General features: G+C 37.7%; 1 protein-coding gene across 2 annotated transcripts in view; it reads right to left on the bottom strand.

Annotated features, from left to right (window-relative positions):
* Nucleotides 1-23,120, bottom strand: part of AKAP6 (A-kinase anchoring protein 6) — a 235,736-nt gene that overhangs the window by 145,156 nt on the left and 67,460 nt on the right. The window contains exons 4-6 of one of the 2 annotated variants that reach the window (XM_050897696.1): nt 20,242-20,364; nt 3,607-3,703; nt 2,174-2,340 (exon numbers count right to left, since the gene is read on the bottom strand). In XM_050897696.1, coding sequence (XP_050753653.1) covers nt 2,174-2,340; nt 3,607-3,703; nt 20,242-20,364 — 387 coding nt within the window. The remainder of the gene's footprint in view (nt 1-2,173; nt 2,341-3,606; nt 3,704-20,241; nt 20,365-23,120) is intronic. The other variant, XM_050897697.1, reaches the window with a different exon arrangement.

The raw sequence follows: 23,120 nt of genomic DNA, 5'->3' as shown, positions 1-23,120 counted from the left end.
GCAATCACTATAAACCGCTATGAAACTTACATACAATAAAATGAAAAATTTCATAAGCAAAATCTGAATTCTTGAATACAAATGTTGATAATGTATTTCTAGAGTGCAGAATGTCCCTCTCTCCCTTCCACTCTCCATTGCTTGCATAAAAGATGCCACAGCGCTATGAAAACATGTTTAAAAAGTCCTAAGGGAAAAGTTTCCTAGGGTCTTTGAAATTCCTCCTTTTCCTATTTCTTTACAGATTTCTAACACCAACACTGTTCCTGTAGTTTCTCAAACACAGCAAAAAGAAAAATACCCTCTAGATATAATCTTTAGATTTCCTATTATACTTCTCAGGTTCCTTTTGGCTTCTGAAATAAGTGCAAACTGAAATCTACAATTATATTACCAACTGTATTTTAATTTTAGTTAATCTTTCAGCATGACAAAGTAGATGGTATTTGACTGCACTATTGCCCATACTTACAAGAATCATATAGGGATGTGATTTAATGAATGAAATAACCTGAAAATACTTTTTATTTGGTCATTTTTTTGTCTACTTGTGTTTTTATTTCATTGTAGGCATGCAAAAAGCATTGCTTCAGGTTCCTATCTCTATGGTAAAAAGCACAGGGTAAGGAGCTACCACCTATCTATATGAAAAATTTACTGCAACATAAACCATGCCTCCATTTCTCCCTTTTCAAGCAAATATTTGAATATAATTATTCCAAGCTAGGGATTCCATAATTTTCATAGTAAAATCAAGCTGGATTTTAGAACACTTTTCATGTGATAATTTTGATTAAGCAGTTAGACTTTTGGCCATGGATGAGTTAAGTTGTTCAGAGATATAGGGTCATATTATTGGCAGGGTAGAAACTTAACTTTGAGCTAGTCTGTTTACTTTAACAGACCTAACTATGAAACCAAGTGTTGCTCCACTGCCTGCTTCCTAAAGGAAGAGCTATGTGGCACAGGAGCATTTTCCACCATGCAAGTGATGAGGGATATCCGTTCAAATTGTGTCTCCTGTATATAAGTCTTTTCCTGTATTTTTGCTTCATTGTTATCCTTGGCTCTTCCTCCACCATCTCTAAGATCATTCTTGCTATGTAGAATTACGGTAAGAAAACACCAGAACATTTCATGTAATCCTAGCCAAGAGTCACTCTACAAACTACTCTCTAGGAAGCACTGAATATCAATGCAAAGAATTGTCTGGCATCAGAATCTGAAAATCTACTCAGCACAACCATCTCTGTTATTTCTAGAAACAAGAATCTTGAAATTTTCTACAAATTTCAGCCTGCTGCATGCCAAGATGTTAAGAGTTATTGGATTGCTCTGCTGCATATTCTTTGCTTAGAATGCATTAGAAAAATCAACACTTTCCAATGCACCCTCCCCCAACCACCTTTGCCTACTACTGATGGTAATGAAAGGTCATGGACCTTATGCCAAAAGTTTCTATTGTGTGTAGTGTCCCTACACTGCTTGCACCGATTTGAATAAGCATGTTTTGTATTTAAAATGCTCTTACAAACATTAAGTTTGGCAACTGGTAAGTACTATAGCCCTCTTTAATAATTAATATCCACAAAATGATGATAGGTGTCAATACCTTATTCTTAAAGTACTTGTTGTATTCAATACATGCACTATTATGGAGGACTTAAACTCAGAGCAAAAAGATTTGTGAAAAGGCATATGACCTTCTTCCCACTACAATGGCCATCCCCTAATTAAGCAATGCATCTGATAGTCATTAACAGGAATGAGATAATGAATCACTTTCTCTCTTCTTTGTTAATTTGCTGTAACCAAGCGGCTAATGGATGTCAGAGCTGAGTGATTGCACTGATTATAGTGATTTATAGTTGCAACAAAACAATTTAAAACCATTCTGATTATTCATGTTAAAGATGCTTTATGTTTTGTTTACTAAATGTTTTATGTTCCCCCTCATGCCCCTCTACACACAATGAGACAGGTCTTCCTGGAAAACTTGAAAGTTCTAAGATTTTTTATTGTTTCAGAGTAAGGCATTTCATTTTGTTTATAAAAAAAAAAAAGTTTACCCAGTAGAAATGAAAAGCCTTAGGGTGGAAAGAAAACTTCAGTGGTGCCTAGTTCAAAAGAAGACGGAAATAAGAGGAAATAAGGCAAACTTCAAGCCACTTACCTTAGGGCTCCCAGTCCCTTCCTCATTCTCTGCAGACACATCAGTAGCCAGTATCTCTGCTTTGATGATATCCAGAGCCCTAAGAATCCAGCTGTGTTGCCGTTTGATTTGCCTCTGTAGTTCCTTCCATTGACTTGCAATCATCTGCAGCATGTCCTTCAGTCCTTCTCCAAAATGAAGGGGAAAAAAGTAAAAGCGTAAACTCAACTGCATCTTTAAATATTATTCCTTATTCAAAGAATTAGCAGGCTATTTAAAAGAATAAATGCAACAAGACTTTTAATGTATTTTCTCAGCAATAAATCCAGGCATTACTATTGTTCATACTGCAAAATAATGCTATAGGGTCAAAACATTTCTTTTAGCCGTCATGTTAAATTTTGATTATGTTTCAGCTGACAATTTCAAGAAGAGGAAAATCCCACATAAATGGTAATTTCTATGCAGTAGGGAACGCTATGGTAATCTCGCCCTCTAATATCTAGTCTTTATCTCAAACCATTTCATAATCTTCCAAATACATTTTTCTTACCTCCAACTCCTGTAAATATTTTCTGTAGTTTACACATTACCATTTTCTAAGTATATGATGACATGCACTACCCTTCTCTGCTATGGCTTCTATACCATTTTGGAACTAAACATAGAAGTCACTAATTTCCTACAGCTTTCACATTACACAGATCTGTCTGATGCTGTGAAACAACAGAGGCACAATGTATAACATGATCAGAAAACAGTAGACCAAAGGATAACTTCAGCCTGGATGAAAAGCATGCTAAGTAGGCCAAAATTAAGATGGCATTCCGTAGCAGTATATGCTGATTAAAACCTTATTATCATACAAGTCACGCAAACATCTAAAAATATAGGGGGTGGTGGGGACAGAGAAAGGGAAATCAGTATATCTCTCCCCCTCCTCTCGATTTAAGGCCTCTGCAGAAAAAGACAAGCCTAACCAAAGGAAAAAGGTATTTTTAATTTTAATCTATTCCTCATAAATATATTAAAATCGATGTAAGAATTAGTTTAAGTGGCAAAATAAAGCTTTACCAATGCAATTACCGATGCAAAGTATGTAAATATATATATATTTAAAATCCTAATTCATTATCTTAATGTTCTTTCCATAGCACCTACATCAAAGAATGTGTCAGTGTGAAGTTTTCAGTGATGTGATTTCAATTGAAACTCAGCTGAGCAGCAAGACCAAAATAAAATGAACAGACTATTTGCAGGCAGTATTTCATTTTATAAGTATCACTGCATTGTATGCAGTATATGAAACATTTATAAATCTTGAAGGTCAATCTGATAATGTAAATATTAATAATACATAAGGAAGTGAATATATGCAGTAATTTACAGCAATGCTTCTTCATTCTTTAATAGTCTGGAGACATAAAGACTTGCAATATTTCAGAAGGATTTACCTGATTTGTGAGATACAATAAGCTCAAGAAGTTGACGTCCTTCTTCTACCACTGCTTCTTTTAAAGCACAGTGGCTATCTACATTCAACTTAAAACTCTGCAAAAAAATAAAAGGAAAAAAAAGAGAGAGAAAAAACCTCAGTATCAGACATCGGAGAGGCAGTTATCATAAAACACACGTACAAAATTACTTGCTGCTTTTTATCAAGAACCACATCCCCATTTACCCAATAGCCAAACTAATTTGCGATACTAAAAGCTATTGATATTTTGGATCTGGGCTCAAAATGTTTCCATTAGATCAGCAAAGTGCATCTGTGTTGAAACAGCTGACAGATCTAGAAATTCATTAGGTTTTATGAAAAGTCACAACCCGTAGGCTATATCTGGAGTAACAGTGTTCTATAAAATACACTAAATTTATGCCACCACATATGAGCTCTGTTTTTTTCAGATTTCTTTGAAATGTTGGTGATAGCACTATTTATGAAACCATAAAAAAATTACAGCATTGAATATATTGGCCTTATGTGCACTCATACAAATCTATTAATATTGTGTTTCTGAGTTAACTCTCATATCTGTTTTCAAAGAACAAATCAGACTGCTTTAGATCTCTGCATTCTTAATTTGCAAAGCAAGTATTTTTCATCCTTTTTTTCACTAATATTTTTACTAGTTTACAAAGGATCTCTGCTTTAACAGTGATTAAAATATTTTGTTTCTTTTTGTAATGTATTTTTTATTTTTACAAATTGCGTTAAAATCTAGTAATAGAGAGAGAGACTGGAAATGTGATCTACTAATGGTATGCCATTTCATACACCACTGATAACTTGGATATATTTGTGACTTATTTACCAGAGCTTCTCACTCATACTTGCATGTAAGAAAGAGAAACAAAATACAATAAAGAAAGGGGTACTCGCTGTATTTAATCATAAATCTTGTGCAGCCCTGAACACGCACATGCAACTCTTGTTCTCTTTGAAATGTCTACAGAATGAATGAAAACAATATTTGACCCCTTGGAAGAAAAGAGTTTTGCCTTCTCTTGGGAATGAGTTAACTGGCAGAGATGAAAGGAGACTTTGCAAGTGCACATTTGCAGCTTCTGGTTTTTATAAAACTTATTTATACTTCTCCAAATACTAGTGACCATGCTAGGACCGAAGTAGCAGACACCACAAAATACTCAAAAGCCCTCATTTCTTAGGGAAGTGACCATTTCCTTTCTTTCCTAACTCCTGTAGTCAGGCTGATTGGCGTAGCAGAAAATAATATTGCCAGAACTGTAATAAAATGATGTTCTTTTACTGTATTTGTCATGGTTGAAAGAGGCATGTTGCTCAGACAGACTCTTAACAGTCTTTCAGGCAGCAGTGTACCTGACAGTTAGTGACAGAATGTTTTTGAGAATTCTCCATTCAAATAAAGAGCAATAAACAGGAATTTTGCTACCTTCAGCATTTTGTCTAGCCCAATTTTCCTTGTATGGGCATCTGAATCTATTGTTTTGTACCAGCTGTTGAACAACTGGGTCAGCCAAGAGAAGTTAAAAAGGAAAAAAGATGCCTAGTTTATGTCTGGCCCTTTCTTAAATCTAGAGTTTTATGAACCCAAACCTAGAAGTTCTTTTTCCTTCGTAAGAGCATGTCTGAACAAGCACTGACAATATTTAATTTACTGTTTACTTAAAACAGGCTTGTACTGAATAGTTTGTAATCATGCACTTCACAGGAAATGCTCTATGCGTGTGCCTCACACAGCAAAAGAGAACCTAAAGGACCTGAGAGTAGGTTGTGTAATTTCATATAATTGAAGTTGAGTATAGATGCAGCTGGATGTGGCAGCGTCTCGAGATGATGTGGATGTGTTTGATAGGAAAATTGGAAAAGATGAGGTATTCTTTTTCATTAGGAAAAAAAAAGAGACTTGCTGTCCTAGAAAAGATTCATTTAACGTAACGCACCAGATACTACAATACAGCTTGATTTTCAGGTGCACCTATTAACCAGTAATAACGTTAAACTGAAGCAAAATATGATGAATAAAGATGGGGCCAAACTTTTGGGTTTTGACTAGCAATATTCTCCTTGTGCAAAATTCTGATTTTATGGATAAATTATGCGTGGCACAACTACTGTGAACATACATGAAATTTAGCAGAAATAAACTCTTATCAGCACAGAGGCGTCAAAAGGAGGGAACTATTCATATAAGTATAAATACAAACAGAAGCGAAGGAAATTGTCAGTTGATGTAATGAAGTATGAGTTGTGGCTTTAGAATTATATACATATATATCATTTCTTACGGGTGGTAAGTTCCTAAGAAAAAGGAACAAATGGACAAGGAACACTGGAAAGAATAGCCCTCAATCAGTGCATCAGTGCTGATGGTTCCTCATACCTGCAGGGCTGAAAATGTGACACATGAAAAAGGCAGATAGAGTTGAAGATGTAACAAGTATTACATGTATATTCAATGAAGAGATGCAAATTTGCACAGCTAAAGATAAAATCAGACCAAATATTTGGAATGGAGGAGGACTTTCAAACACAGAGGTCCTCTCCTATCCTGGATATTTCCCGTTCCCTACTGTTTACTTATGGCATTTGGAAAATTGTAACTCTAACAGCGTGTGACCCAGGTACTCTGCTCCCCTCCTCCTCTGATCTTCCCTGATAATGAATGGAGCCTTTGCATCTGAAGAGGGGAAAGGAGAAGAGGAGGGAAGTCAATTAATCAAAGCCATTTTTCCAGACACATTTGCAGCTATGGAGCAGTCTAAATATCACACATGAGCACATATACATTATGGAAAATGCATGTGCATTGGCCTGACAGCAGCTTTTTAAACAACACATTAATGTCATCCCTAGCACTACAGTGTATATAATGTAGCTTACAAGCTGCAACAAGCAAAATTTCCTTATGAAGTTCTCTGCACTTTTCCCAGTCGCCATTCACCTATATATAAATATCAACTGTTCTTATTCAGCAAGAAAGGAAAAGTGAGGCAGGAATCATGCAGTTTTATTAAAGCTACAGAACTGTAAATAAACAGGAATAAAGACTCCAAAAGTGTAAGTACAAAGCCCCAGGAGTGCTACCTTCTGTTGACTGCATGGGGCAAAGGAGCCCAGCCTTCACGAAATGAAGCTGTCCCCTGACTTTTAGGAAACTGATTGATCTATTGGACAACAATACTGCAGAACCTCCATGGCGAAAAAAGCAGCACCTCCTGATCTATAGTGGGCTCTGAGCACACTAAAAATAAGAGAGCGCTTTTCCAGCATGTAATAATCTCTCCCTCTCAGCTTATTTGTCTGTACAACTGGGGATGAGAAAAATTATTTGAAAAAATATTTGTTTGAAGTTTCCCTAAGGATTTATTTTATGGCTGCAGATACTTAAATTTAGGAAACTCCTATTGAGTAGGTATCATACAGGATGTACATATTGAGCTCTGATATGCAATCTTTCACTGTTTTGCAACCCTCTGTTCTTAGCAAATCTTTGTAATTTGCTAAAACACAGCCGGGGTCTTGACCTATTCATATCTGCAGTAAGGACAGTCAACTATTAAATATTTTTGCTTCCAGAGGCACACAGACTTTGTATAAGCATGTATTTTTTTAAAGTCATGATGTGGCCAACTAATTATTTCCAGTGTACTTTGTGTCTCTGAAACACAAATAAGCAACCAGGTATCATGTGAACCTACAATGTACACATAAATATAGATTAGTTTAAATGACACAGCAGTTTACACCTATTGCCAGATTAAGATACTGTATTAAAAGAAATATTTTAATTTTCTGAGTCAATCATACGATTAGCATGTGTGGTGTACTGGGGTACCCCTGAGACCTAATTTTCTTGAGGTTCATTTTTGATGTGTTTAAATACCCTTGAGAAAAATATCACTGCTTCTAGGGCATTTATTTTTAGAGCAATGGTACAGACAATTAAAATTATCTAAAAGTGACCTATGATTTTAGAATTTGAAATAGGAAGCTTAATTTAAAATTTCCTAATAGTCATTTGCATTTTTGGAGAAAACCAAAATATTACTAAAATATGGACTTCTATATTTAGGTACAGTTGAATGTATATTTTGGCTAAGAATGTAGCATTTTTAATTATCACTGTGACAGATATAATTCATTTGTGAAATTTAGAGTGATGGGAACAGTTTCTGGTGGAAAAGAAGTGGGATTCTTTGACTGAGACAATCCTGGAAGGTTAACCAAACTCCCACAAAACCGAGGTGACTATAAAGAATTTTTTATTTTCTTCTTTTCTTTTAAGCTGTATTTCTGTCTGAGTGACAGTCCACCTGTTAAACAGAACACAAGCACTATGGAAATGCTTTATGCAGCTCCGTAGTCAAGGTTGATTTTTACCACAACAGCAGGGATTCTACCTTTGCTTTTTAAGGAGAACATGGTGAATCTTCCTCTGAAGCTGCAGCACCCACCAAAGGTCTTTTTCTTCTCTCCCCGAGACTGAGAACATACCCTCCTTATAGCAATGATGGCCAACAGGCCAATTATCACCAACTGCTAAGAAAACCTCTAGTGTCTAATACAATATGACCATCATTTTCCTTAGATGAACCACATATTATTTCCTTCTGTAATCAATGGGAGCTGATAGATATTTTTTAAAATTGAATAGCTAGTGGAAAGAAGATGTGGTCTTCTACGCCCTGCAACAATGAGAACACTTTACAGGACAATAATTTCTTGGATTTCTCTAGGGGTAATTCCTTCCACTGGCATCTGTAGGCAGATAAAAATGTGCAAAATAACAATATCACTGTCTGTGTTGATTCACAATATCAGATTATGCCTAAAATGCCTTTAAAATTGACATAAAACTGATCTGGGAACCTCACTACTGAAATCCCATAATCATCATCTCATGCTGGCATTGTGCCACTGTAGATGTAGATCAGACATAAGATGGTTTGACTGCTCAGACAATTTCTTTGTGTAAGTTTATCATTCATTTAAACAGAATATTAACTGAACATTCTGAGTTCAAAATGTTTAGTAATGAGATAATTATAGCAACCCTGGGAAAGATTTTACCTTCTGATCACTGATACGCATTCTCCACCTTTCACTTGATCTGAAAGTACTTTTTGCCTGGGAGGACCAAGCACATTTATGAAGAGACAAACTGGTGGGAGTTTAGTGAAGAGCAAACAAAATATATTTAAAGGTGGAAATGGTAGAAGATTGTATGAAAAAAACAAGACTGACTAAATTATCATTAAGAGAAAGGGCCATTATTATCTACTTATATTCCATGAATCTGAACACCAAGCAGAAAGAAGACTTATTAGCATAGTACAGTATCAGAGTATAGTAGATGGGACTAATGGAACTAAATTAAGAAAGAAAATTCAAGATAAATACCAGTGAAATTTCCCCCCAAAGTCAGATCTATTAGATTGTGTAATAATCTCCTAAGGGAAACAGTGAAAGCCCTGATCCCTTGAGACCTTTAAATCTAGACTGGATAAAAATGTAGGAGTAAGGATTGCAATGTAATGGGCTGACAGAGCAGTAGCGTAAGTCTTTCACATGCTACAGAACTTGTGACAGGCCAGCAAAACTAACTACAAAGGGGCAGGCTCTACCCGAGTAGTCCTACAGTAATTCATACTTTTGTAAAACCACCTCACCCCTTTCTTCTCTGTCACAGCTTCTGCCATTCCGGTATTAGGCAGTGTTTTTTCCCTTTGTTACCTCTTAAACATGAATAGTGCAATCTTCCTCACATTAAATACTTTAGGTCCCCCAATTTCTGTTTCTCATTCCTTGTTGTGTGTGTCATCTCTTAGGCAATTTAGCCAAGTTTTGAATACATAATTTGCTGTGGAGAAAAAGGAGAGTTAGCCCAACTCTCCAGGAAGCCTATTTTGCAAATTTAGTTTAGAAGGCATAGAGGCTATTTTTGCAGATATTTCGTATTTCAAATTCACGTAAATTCTTCTGCTCCCAACTGTAATTTCTTTTTTGTGTTTCACTACATGAACTTCTCTTTGCTTTTGTCTATCTAAACATTTTACATTGTTAAAAAAAAGTTAACATGAGGCTTCCTAAACTGAATTTCAGTTTGTTTATTATCAAGAGACAACGAGGGATGGAAGAACACAGGCAGGAAAGCACACAGGCAAAATGGCTATACAATGAAACAATTGCTAAGTTGCCATAAGCATGGTGAACTGCACATCCAGTCCACCATATATAACTGTCCTTGATCATTTCTTGTCTTCTTGACATACTCAGGAAATAATCTGCAGAAGTCACAGGAGTTTTCTGACTCCTTTTTCTATCAAGATGACATTTGTCTGGCTGATCTTACACATTTCTAGGTACACTTCTTCCACCTGGAGACGTACCAGGCCTGAAAGCTGTTTCATCAAAATATGCCTAAGCTGTATTGTCCTACCACATTGTCGTGGCAGAAAAAAGCCAACCAAGAGAAAAGAGCTTTCCAACCCAAAGATAAATTCATGGGGCAAATACGGAGTTACTAACGGAGAAAAAACATATACATATATATTATTTAAATATAATTTTACTAACTTACAGAACTAAAAGCACTCACTGGCACTAAATAACACTATGTAGTTTTAGGACAATCCTTGAAGGATTTTAGTGCTATTAAAATTTCAGGGGAATATGAAGGAGATGTAATTTGCTTTTTATATATGTACAGATATAAGGGTTTATGCAATTTAAAGATGAACTAAAATGCTGCCTTAGCAAAATATATCTAATAAACTGAGATCCCAAATTATTAACCCAATTCATCTGTAGAATTAAGAAATGAAAAAAAAAAAAAAACATAGGAGATGCAAAGAAAAACATTTACCAATCAAGACCTTCATTCATGCCCTGAATTTTCTATATTTCTGCTGAAAGCTTTGGCATTGCAAACACCAAAACACAGACAGCAATTGTATTACTTCTAGTACTTAAAGTGTGAATGATATTATGCCTCTGAGAGACATAGCACAGAACCCATGGGAGTGGACCACAGCTATTGGCAGGTAAGTAAAAGCAAGTATAGTTTAAATGTTGATGAAAGAGTGCTTGTTTGTCCTTTGAGATCCTGGCATTATATTCTTTCAATGACTTCAAATCTCAGAATTTTTTTAAAAATAAATTTCATTTCACTTTCAAGAACAAATTACAGACTACATCTATATTGACCATACTAGCATACTAACATTTCAGGCAATAGCATACATTTTAATAGACATAAAAATTACAATTAACGGAGTTCCTACATAAGCATTATGCAATTTATTAATAAAATAAACATTACTTTCAAATCAAATTTTTAAAGGTGTTTCAAAAGCTGTTACAATGATAAATTAGTGTAAAGAGCATGACCAAGTTGTCATTCAAAGAGTGATTATTCTGCAATTGCTATAAAGCTTCTAAGTCAGAACTTCTGTGAAATACTTTTTCACTGAAATTTCCTGATCAAGTTAGTTCAAAACATTTTATAATGGCAGTTTGATTTCATTATATTATTATAGGCACCGAATCCCCTGCATGCAAACAATTTCTTCTGCAGGCCAGTTGCACAATGGACCCAGTGGAATCCTTAACTTTCACTGCTCAAACTTACAGTATCTCTGGTTTGGGATACCTCAGCACCCAAGAGTTTTACAGTTTTGGGTGGTGAGACCTGAGGGGGGGTGAACATTTGTAACACTGCCAAGTCAAGTTACCCTGCCTTGTTTAGCTTCACCCACAGGTGCAAATGAATTTAAACATTTCCCAAAGTCTGAACAATCTGGGTTTTAATGTGCTCTGTGACAGCGTTTGGCCTTGTTTTCCAAGAAAACTACATCAGGTATTTAATACACACTCAGAGGACTATACCACCCTCTATATTCTTGCACGTAAAAGAACACTGTGTCTTAAGGATCTCATCGCTCCCTCCTCCAAAGCAATAAACATTAGCTTAAAAGCATCCTGGATCTGGTGAAAATAAAATTCTATGTTTTTTTAAACCTCAAACATCATGAACTAAAAAAAACCAAGAGAGCAATACAGTTGTTCTTGAGACATAGATCAAACTTGTTCATACACTATATTTCCATACACTTAGACCAAAAGACTTCAAAATCCTCACAAGTGACAGAGTTTAGATTTTGGACATTACAATTTTCCCTTCTCCTTCAATAGAAGAAGCAGAGCTACTTTAAGACGATGTCCTAATATGCTTTGCCTCTGGTTTAATGCCTCCTCTGTCCAGAGATAGCTGCAGCTCTCAGAATTAGAAAAGCTAGGACAGCCTCCTGTGGAGCTAGTTAATAACTAATAAGTTACAGGCAGGCCCAACAGTGCTAACTTTTATTACGGGGTCCTATCTTCTTCCTGTGCACAACTATGTAAATTTGGGGTGGTAGCAAAGAGAAGAAAAGGAGTCCTGGGAAGGTTTGAACCAATCAAGAAATAAAGGAAATGCAATATCCTTTTTTTCTTCACAGTTGTACAAAGTACCTACACAAGGTTAGGTATCTACAAATTTGGAAGACAGGTTTAGAAAAAAGTAGTACTCTTAACAGTATTTAAACCACTCAGTCTCTGGGAAAATTATTAAGAAATTATTGCTTATGCTATAGGCTTGCACAAAATAAACCTCTGGAGTGGGACTGCGTGGTAATAGCTGGTGGCAACAGTACGGGAGAACAGTAAATGGACAGTCCCTTCCTTCATTAAAAACACACACAGTAATAACAGATCTCCTACTTCTGTGATGCTGGGAGCATGAACATGGCCCACTCCTTACAAAGAAAAGATATGCGTCAGCTCTTCTTCATTGCATGACCTTATGGGAAACAATTTTAGATCAAGTGCAGTATTTCTGTATTGGTCAGGACAACAGTACTGTGATTAGCAGGATATATACCTGGATTTTCTCTTATATACCTAATTTTTCTCTTATTTAGTCACCAAAAAAGTCACTGAAATTCAAAAGAACAGTCCAAACAGTTTAGAAACCTCTATTTTTCCCACTGCCAGCAACTGTACACTCTCTGGCTCCAGACTATAACACAGGTACGGCCAAACGTATTAAATGACAGCAACATTTCCTTTTGATGTTCTCGGGCACTTTAACGCAAGAAACAGAAAAACTTACATTGAGGTTATTGGGTTTACAGATTTTAAAAGCTGAGTACTAGTCACAACTGACAATATACATGCATTCTCTTTGTTTAAGGTTGATGTCTTACTACTTATTATGTCCTTTTATTTGCCTGTGTTATTTGAAATCTGCTGGGTTTAGTCTATATCTTTGATTAGTATGTTCTGCAGACTGCTTCCTATATAAAGGGACATACATTCAGGAATCCATGCATGCTCAAAATACCTTTCAAGATAACAGCATAAAATTCATAAATTAAAACTAACAATAGGCTAAACAGATTCAAACCAAATTCCTTAGAGAAGCAAGAGATTAGTCCACTCACGGTGCTCAGACTCTTTAGCACCATCATCCTCCAGATACTATTGTGTATTTTGAGGACAAAATCTAAATTGGCTGCCATGGACATTGGAAATGCCCATATAGCAAAAGCACAGTACATAACTTAGCCATTTCAGAGGCTTTAATACCTTTAATAAAATTACTGTTACCACCGCTACCACAAAGACAGCCAGTAGATTAGCCGAAGGCATGTGTATTTAACCTTATTTTCAATGAGAACAGGTATTTAATACTTCTCTAAACTGACATTTTTCAGAAAATGAGATTTTCCAGGGAGATGAGAATGACTTTTTTTTTCAGACATAGCAGACTTGTTACAAACAGATGATCAGTTATCATGAGATATCACAGAAGCATCATTACTTCACCAATACAATTTCTTAAACGTGAAAATACAATCTATTTTCTGTATGAAAGCATTTGCTGTTTACAGCTAAGAAATTGCTGAGCCATGATGTGGCCAGAAACATTTATACTGGACACAGGAAAATTCTTATTTTATTTCTCTTTAGGTAATCAAACTCTCAAAACTCCCATATCTTAAAAAGAATTTGGTTTTGGAATGGAGATGATATCTAAACTTCTTATACAGAAGAGAAGTAAATGCTAGTGCGAATCAACTTGTATAATTTGTTTTGAAATACTAGTGATACTTTATGATATTTTTAAGACTGTAGTATGTAAAGTAAATATGGTAACTGAGAAGGTTAATATAATGGAACAGTTCTGGGCTAAAAAGCATTTTAATTTGGCACAAAACTTGTGACTAAATTGAGCTAAAAATTACAGACAGGGATCACACAATTTATTAGAAAAGAAAACCAAGAAATTCTGATTCATGGAAATGATCATTTAGCATATCCAAACAACACTTTGTACTGCAATGACTCCATGCAATCCTAGCCACTTGTACTTTCTACAGAACAATATTTGCTATTCTAGTTTCAACTAAACAGAACATATATTTTTGCCTAAAAAAAACAACAAACAAATAACCCTGGTGTGAACAATTAATTCTTTTCAAGGAGGCCATCCTCCTCCATTCTTTCCATAAGTGACAAACAATACCTCTTTGCCCCCTGCCATCTTTTCTAAGGATATCTTATATCCACAATTACAATGAGAGTAAAGTGAAACATTGAGAGCAGCCCTGCGGAGAAGGACTTGGGGGTACTGGTGGATGAAAAGCTGGACGTGAGCCGGCAATGTGCTCTCACAGCCCAGAAAGCCAACCGTATCCTGGGCTGCATCAAAAGAAGCATGGCCAGCAGGTCGAGGGAGGTGATTCTGCCCCTGTACTCTGCTCTGGTGAGACCCCACCTGGAGTACTGCATCCAGCTCTGGAGTCCTCAGCACAGGAAAGACATGGACCTGTTGGAGCAGGTCCAGAGGAGGGCCACAAAAATGATCAGAAGGATGGAACACCTCTCCTATGAGGAAAGGCTGAGAGAGTCGGGGTTGTTCAGCCTGGAGAAAAGAAGGCTCTGGGAAGACCTTATTGCAGCCTTTCAATACTTCAAGGGGGCTTATAAGAAAGATGGGGACAAACTTTTTAGCAGGGCCTGTTGCAATAGGACAAGGGGTAATGGTTTTAAACTAAAAGAGGGTAGATTCAGACTAGATTGAAGGAAGAAATATTTTCAATGAGGGTGGTGAAACACTGGACCAGGTTGCCCAGAGAGGTGGTAGATGCCCCATCCCTGGAAACATTCAAGGTCAGGGTGGATGGGGCTCTGAGCAACCCGATCTAGTTGAAGATGTCCCTGCTCACTGCAGGGGGGGTTGGACTAGATGACCTTTAAAGGTCCCTTCCAACCCAAACTATTCTATGATTCTATGATTTGCTTTCCTTCAAATTACAAACTTAAATGTAGGCAGGTTACAGCCACAGTCTTACTCAAAATGGCAAAAGGCAACAGCCACTTTGAAAGAAAGTACATCATCATGGGAACCTCTGACCATTCTTTAGCTGGTTTTGAAGAAAAAATGCAAAATCTATTATTCTCTCTATATATGTATATATATCTCTTCTATGTTCCCTGTACTTAAGATTTCAGAATTTTAATCTTACAGAAATTCTGAAGAATGAGATTGTTAGGACAAAAATGCCTGACTACTAGTTCCAAATTTCTAATAAGACCTTTCCTTAATTAATTTTATCTCCACTGAAAAATATTGTTTGTCAACATCTACTAATAATGCAATAAGGATTGAAAAAGTTCCATCATATAAGTTTAAAATAAGATATTTTTCATTTGTAGGTTTCCATTTAAAAGTCTTGTATTATCTAGCTCTAAGTATGACACTAGACACAGAAATGGCTTTGGCCAAAAGACCTAAGAGCACACCACAGTAAGGTGCACAACTAGGAGTTTTGCAGCAACAAGAAAACAGAGTACTGTGTTAACAACAAAGGGAAACGTTAAGACTACAGAATTAAAAGTCCCAGGCCTTAGCAAATATATATGGTGCCTTTCGTCTAAACCTTTTCCTCAGTGGTTCTTCACATTTCCTCATTTGCTAGCTTACTTCTTCACTGTGCTAAAACAATGTATCTTTTTGGGTCAGGGATAAAGAGCAGTAAAATGTCTGTTTTAGCAAACTAAAATGGTCAAGAGCAACGTGATGAATTCTTATTTGTTGAGCTGGTACGAAAGTCTGTTTGGTTTCACAAGCACAACAGTACCATCTAGACAGATGCTTCTAGCTCATAAGCTGCCTTCAGGATACTGTTTTTGATGAGAACTGATCTGCATACCACCAGTCTATGCTTAGAGTCTGCTAGTAGCTGATTTTGATCAGAGTGCCAATGGGCAAGAATCAGCATAACAGAAAAGAAGAGCTACAAAAGATAAAGCGAATCAGAAACCATTTTCAGAAGTTCCTTTTTGGTAAGGTCAATGAAGCTATCTTTTCATTAGGAAGTGATTTGAGCCTAATCATTCACAAAATTCAAAACCTGCCTCGCTTTTTTCTCTAGTAGGGCTGACTGCGGCCTTTGTGGCAAAGCAGATTTCTGCTGAAAAACACCCCTGTTTTATGAAAACATATTAGTGTTTTCAACATCTGTTGGCTTGGGTGGCTGCCTGCAGGGGTGCCAGAAGTTCAAGTGGTGGCAGCTCCGTGTCAGCCCTCCCATATGAATGGGAGGCACACAGCTCCCAAATCAGTTTCACCGATGTTACTCAGTTGTGAAGACCTATAAAATTGAAAGAATAATTTCAGTCACTATTCCAGGGGTCTCTGACAGCATTTTCATTGATAGCTTCGTGCTTTGGTGTTATCTAAAACGAAGCATATAGCAACTTCTGTTCTGCAGAATATCAGGGAACTGGTTTTAAAATTTGCAAGAAAACTGTCCTCCAAGCTGAAGATTGTCTATTTTGGCACACCTTCCAGATGTAGACTACCTTTTAATTTGTAGAAAAAAATCATACTCTTTACCAAACCGTATGGTTACTCATCATGGCAAAATCTATGGAGTTTAAGTTGTAACTGTGATTTAAGAATGAAATTCCAATTTGTCCTACAGTTAATAATTATAATTGCGGTGTATTTGGGCATCAGGGCTGTGCCTGTGTGCACACACCGTGCACTTAGTCGTGAATTCCCTCGGTGGCCCAGGAACTCTCCAACTAGTCTCTGCACAGATGAGATAATAGGCTAATTGGGAACAATGGACCAACTTGAGGAGAGGCTGCCTTCCACCTTCACAACAAAGTGCTTCACTAATTATTTCAGGAGCGGTCCAGCTGGGACCTTCAGAGGGTCACAGAGATGCCTGCAGGCAGCTCTTGCTGGGCCAAGCGCAATAGACAGACACTACTGGTACGCTTCAAAGTGCTGATTAACATCCCGGGTGGACAATTTTGCCAGACCAGGTATAAGAATTAACTAGAACAATAGTTTGGGGAGTTCCACCAATTTAAGCTGAAGATGTCATGCAAGGACACTTGTAATGAAGACTTGCATTGCCATCCTGTTCAAGAGATTTGACTCCTCATGTGAGCATTACTTTATGCAAAGATTCTAATAAGTTGATGTTGTAGGTTTCTTGTGGTGGTTTTTTTTTAATAAACACACTCTCTTTAAGTGTCTGTGCCACACCATTTCTCAAAATGTCAAAGACGTAGAAAAGCGAGGCTGAGTGAGGAGAGACTTTAAATTTCAATCCTTTATCAACAATTTACATTGGGACCCTAAAATGATAGCCAAGAATTTTACACACTGAAAAACTTGGAGGATGTTCACAACCTTGTCCTTGTCTCCTCTGCAAGACTTTTCCCAGCCAATAACGAGAAAGGAAACAAGTACATTTTTCTGTTTTCCTGCTCCCATATTTTCTTTTCTTAGATTTTGACAGCAGAGATTTAATTCATGAATGCAAAATATTCTCTCTTTATGGCACTAATTTTGTTATTGCAACAAACATATTTCCAAGAAAACAATATCACAGGTGGTGAAATTGATAATTTGTGCCAAAGGCTAAGACCTTGTCTCTACTAATAAAAATAAAAATACTAATCTACACCGAGTTTTCACTCCTTCTACGACCAGAAAATCTGCACCAGTGAGGAATCATAGTTATGAGGTTTGCTAGCGCAGATGCAATATATAGAAAAGAACCAATACATTTTGTTTGTTTTCCAGATTAGTTTGCTACCAGTGTCTGTACTATGAACCCATAAGTCTGGAACCTAAACTTATAAAGTACTAAGCCCCCTTTACTTCAACAAATCTTAGGTGAGTCTGACAGCACGTAGAACCTGACTGGCAAAAGAAGAAAATGAGCAGTATAAGTACCCTCACAAAGACCTTGATCACCATTGTCTTACAATGCTCAACACCAAGGGAAATTTTAGCATTGAGCTTAATGTGAATTGAAGTTCATATACTTCTGTTTAAACACAGATTAGGATTTCTGACAGACAAATGCCACTGAAAAGCTGACAATCTAATTAATACAAATAACTATCTTCCCCATTCTAAAAATGATTCTGCTGTGTAGAAATGAATACGATAGCATATGCTTTCTGAAATCCAAAAAGAAAAGTCACCGTTACTTTTTTTCAGGTTGTGCAATGATTTTTTCACTGGCTATATATGCCATAAAAATAATTAAAATATCATCAAATTGAAACTGAACTCTTCTTTAGACATTTTACTTCTTTACAGAAGTAAAGGAAAAAAACACCTTGTCTCATAACATAGTCATCTTGTAACATACAAAGATTTTCTTACCCCAAAGATACGCAGATATACAGAGTACAGCTGAGAACCTACGTACGTACAGGGGAAAGTGAAGTTGTACAGGTGCCCACATACTCATTTACTCTGACTACCTCTAGCAATGAAGGAGTTGCCTCTGGGCTACTACTCCACATTCCAGTCTGATAGACGGTTTTGGCCTCACCTCCTGCAGAACCACAAGGCAAAGTTGGAAGTCATTTGCCTGCAAAAGAGCTACTGTGCTCCTCCCCATGGAAGAAGGGGAAAAAGAAACCGACTGTGACAGAGACTCAGCCTGGTGATTGCCTGTTCCTGGAATATGTTTCTTTTTATCCAGTCAAGAGTGAAAATTGCAATTCTACTCATAAAAACTCATCTCTCCAAAAGTTTCATGTTGCAGAGTAAGAGGAAAACAAATTGAAATGACCAATGCCTTTTCTGAGGTCTGATCTCATGATGTGCGCTGTGTCTTCAGAGCACCTGTAAACATAACGGGAATCATGGGACCAAGTGTGTGCAGCACAAGGCAAAAATCCAAACTCTGCCACAAATCCAAGATCTGCAACTTCAGGTGAAAATACAGTGTCTTCGTACTGCATTTGACAGACTACCACAATGGGCACTTAATCTAGTAGCTGCCCGTAGGCGCTACTATAACAGAAATGTTTAAGAACAAAAGACACAGAAGAGTTTTCTGTATAGCTGTAATTCTGAAGACAGTTTTCAGTTCAGTTCTAATTGTATATGTGGTTAATGTATACTTAATTAATTTAATAACGGTCACTCCAGTATTACGGTAGGGTTTAGGATGACATTTTTTCCTGTAATGCATCACATGACTTCCTGGGACTGTCAAATAATTTTTCACCATCAGAATATCAGAGACTGGAAATGAGACTGAGCTTTGGGGGTTGATGCTCTGATGTGGGTTCAGCTAAAGCACTGTTTTACCTAGCTGGGGTGTCCAGCTCATTGGCTTAGAATAGTGCTATCACCGGGTTTTCTTCCAATTCGTACTGGCAAGAATCTAAGATTTTGGCAGAGGGAGAGGGAACTTCTCAGCTTAATTTTCCATTCTTTTTTTTTTTTTTTCTTTTTACCAGATAGAGTAGTTTACTATTAAGATACCTACCCATTGAACAGCATACATTGATATCTATTCTCTACCTACAGCGTAAAATTTTGCTTTTGAGAACTTAATACTTGGTTTAAGTCAGGTCTTTGTTTCACCTCCTCATAACCAGAAACAGCTCTTGGAAGAATTCAGTGAAAGCCTCATGAGGTTTATCAAATATTTCTCAATCTATAATTCTAGCCTGTAATATATTCAGAAGATTATTCATCCAAGTGTTTTCTACTTCCACCCAATGTTTTAGCTTTTTGCACAAGAACAAGGTTAGTGATGGTTGTATTAATTACACAACAGAAATGCACATCAAGTAAAATGATTGAAATAATTATTTCAAACATTTTATTTAAATGACTCTGTGCTATGTTAAAACTGTGGGAGAGAGAATAAGAGTTCCTTACTAGTAAGAGTTTTGTTAATGTTACAGTGTAGTAAAAATCCTAGAATGATCAGCAGAAAAAACATTATCCTTTCTCCTTTTGCTATTGCCATTTTCTTTCAGTTTTGGAGATAATTTCTGAATTGCAATGTAATTCTGGCTTTTAATTTAATTTTTACAAAGCTATCAGTACATATTTCAAATACAGAAAATAATTTGTTGGTATTTTCATTAAATTAAACTGCAATGCTGCAAATCTTACATTAAAATATAGGTGCACACTAGTAATTAAAAAATAATAATCAAATAAAAAGCACAGCAGAACACTTCAATTACTGATAGTAATCATAGTATAATCTTGTCCTACCAAGTGTGTCTCCAGGTACAGTTTAAGGCTGTCTGTCTCTGCTTTAGGAGGAGTCCAATTCTCTGTTGTTTCCATGGCTTCATTTAACCAGTGAATGAATTCATCCAGCTTGCTTACAAACCCCTTACCAGATAAGAAAAAAGAAAGAACAAGAAAAGCATATTTGTTAGTAAAATAGCAATCTGAAAAATGTATGCTCAATTTTTTTTTAAGCCAGGAGAGTATTGTACAGTAAAATTTTGCCTTTTACAAGCATGCAAAGAAAAAACCAATTAGCAAGTGGCCTTCTAGTAAATGAGGCGCAGAACGGTGTTTCTGGGGATAACCTAAGGTGATATTTTGGGACAGGACAATGTGAGATCCATATGACTGTGATGAAATGGAGAAAACAGCAAAGTTTTAGAAGATATGAGGGGGATATATAAAAAGCTGCATATAGATTACAATGAAAATTGAGCTGAAGACCTTGCACTGGGCAGACTGGGTGTAGCATGAGCATTGTTGGTTGAAAAAAGTGCTGAACAAAGCTGCATTAACAAGGTATACATCAGCAGACTGAGGGAAGAAACTACTTGTCAGAACTTGGGTCTTGTGATTCCTGTTTTGGTTCATAGGATGAGACTCAGAGAGAAGAAATCAAACAGTAGGTGAGATAGAATATATAGCATTTAATATAAACATTGCTGATTGCATATGAGCCACACAGATGGTGCTCCTGAGAAGACAGGAGATCCTGCTTCTCAGAAGCACCATTTATTTCAAGATTAGTACCAATTATATTGTCTGATTAAAAATAGTGCCCCTGAATTTACATGATTGGATGATACTATAGGCACATACTGAGTACAGATAATTTTACTGAAGTCTTATCCACCACAAAGCAAGAAAGCAAATGGAATAAACTGACCATGATGTTTATAAGCACCCTGAAAATTAACTCTGAAGAGGAATGTCCATCTATCACAAGCATCATAAGACTAGATTAAGTTTGGTGTAATACTGGTTATATTATCAGTTATTAACTATGAATTTTGCAGCATGGTGAGAATTTTAATTTCCAGTTCGATAACAACTCGGTATACACACTCAGTATCTCACTCTCACCACTTTATTTATGGAATGATTTCTGGTAATTATTAGTCCATTCAGATAGCTAAAAGCAAGTTAAGCATAAAACTTTTAAAGATTCCTGAGTGACTCAGGAGCCCAAATCCCCTTCTCCAAAGTGGCACATGAAATTGGAATTCTAAACGAGACAGAAACAGGAATTTGAGCAGTTGGCGCACAGCTGCGTTACGCAAAGAAATGCAATGGTAATAACCCAGACCAAGCAGAGCCACACTTCCTTCAAAATTCATGGTAGCAGAGTCTTTTTAGCCCAACGCTGTGCCAAGAAGCAGGGTCCAATAATCAACTCCTGGCTTCCAGCTGAAGTGATAGTGCTTCTGAACCAAAGCTAGCCTCTGGCAGGACGCTCCAGTGTGTACTGCAGGCATGACAGCACTCACTGAGGCACTCTGAAGACTTTAATTATTATTATTTTTTATGTGAGTTCCTACGAGTCCTCAGGATAAGGAGGCTATTGCCATCTCTATTCATGGAATCCACTGTATCTCAAAGCATTATAAGGAATAAACCTGTTATTCTGCGGGTTTCTTTGTAGGCTGTTTATCAGGACATTCCAGAAAGGGGGAAGACAGGAAAAACAGCGCAGTGGATATGGTGACTGAGACGACGTGCCTCCACCCTGGGGCAAGTAATGAAGGCAGCTGCATCTCCTCTCTCCCACAGCAGGCCATGCCACAATGGCTATGTTCCCCACGTCGAGCCATGGGACAGAGGTGGGGCAAGATGTTCCCCTGGCTCCGTTGCTTGCTTTCTTCCAGCTCACAGTGGAGCACAAGAGATGCCAGACTGGCAGAGGAGTGGGAGATATGAGCTGACGGGGAGAGGAGCAGGAGGAGTACAGTCCTTCTAGTCCCTCCAATAAATCTCTGCCTGTATTTTAGCAATGTGCCGTCCTTGAGAGACAAGGTGATATGGTAAGCACAAAAAAATGAAGAAAGGCTCTCTCTTGTACATGCATCATGTATTTTACGGAGACAGACACGTATAACATCTGCCTGCAGTACTCGATGTCTGTATGTCTTCAAAAGGGTGCTCAGAAACATTGCAGGCTTGCACCAGTATAAAAAAGCAACTACTAACAACCAAGTTACTTCTGCCCTCTCACAAAACGTGCCCGTGTTTTAATGTCTGCTGTTTCACGTTGGTGCTCAGAAGCTCCCAAGCAGCAGGCTCCAGCAGCCTGGCATATATCCCCTCGCCGCACAGATGAGGTGGGCTGTGGGCCTGAGCAGGCCCCAGTGGGGCGCAGGGAACGCCTTGGGGGCTAGTTTGGGGGCCTGGAGAAAAATATATAGATACAGTCTCCCACAGAACCACGATAAGCCAAGTTATCTGAGAAAAAAGAGGTAAGGCTGCAAGCACCAGTGCTACCTGGCACGTTAGGGTCGCGGCTGGGGACATGGTGCCCGCGGGGAGCCCCGCAGCTGAAGGGAGCACCGGCCGCGGCCAGCCCCGGCGGATTTTCTTCTGCCAGGCAGCACAAATCACAATAATCCTACTATTTTTCAAATGACGGCAACAAAACTTTATTGAAACCATTCAAAAGAGCACATCTGTAGAAACCGAAAATAGCGGAGGGACGGGAAAAGGAAGGGAAGGGATGGGAAGGGAACGCCGGGCAGCGCGGGGCCGCCGGCGGAGGGAGCGCCGCCCGCCCGCCCGCGCGCCGTGCCTGAGTCCACAGCGCCACCTGCCGGCGCCGCGCCGCCCTGCGCCCGGCCCCGGCCCTGCCCGGCCGCTGCCCCCGAGGT

This window comes from Gymnogyps californianus, chromosome 5 (assembly GCF_018139145.2).
Source record: "Gymnogyps californianus isolate 813 chromosome 5, ASM1813914v2, whole genome shotgun sequence".
NCBI classification, from domain to species: Eukaryota; Metazoa; Chordata; class Aves; order Accipitriformes; family Cathartidae; genus Gymnogyps; species Gymnogyps californianus.
Note: the sequence above shows the minus strand (reverse complement) of the source record. Positions and strands in the feature narration are given on the sequence as shown.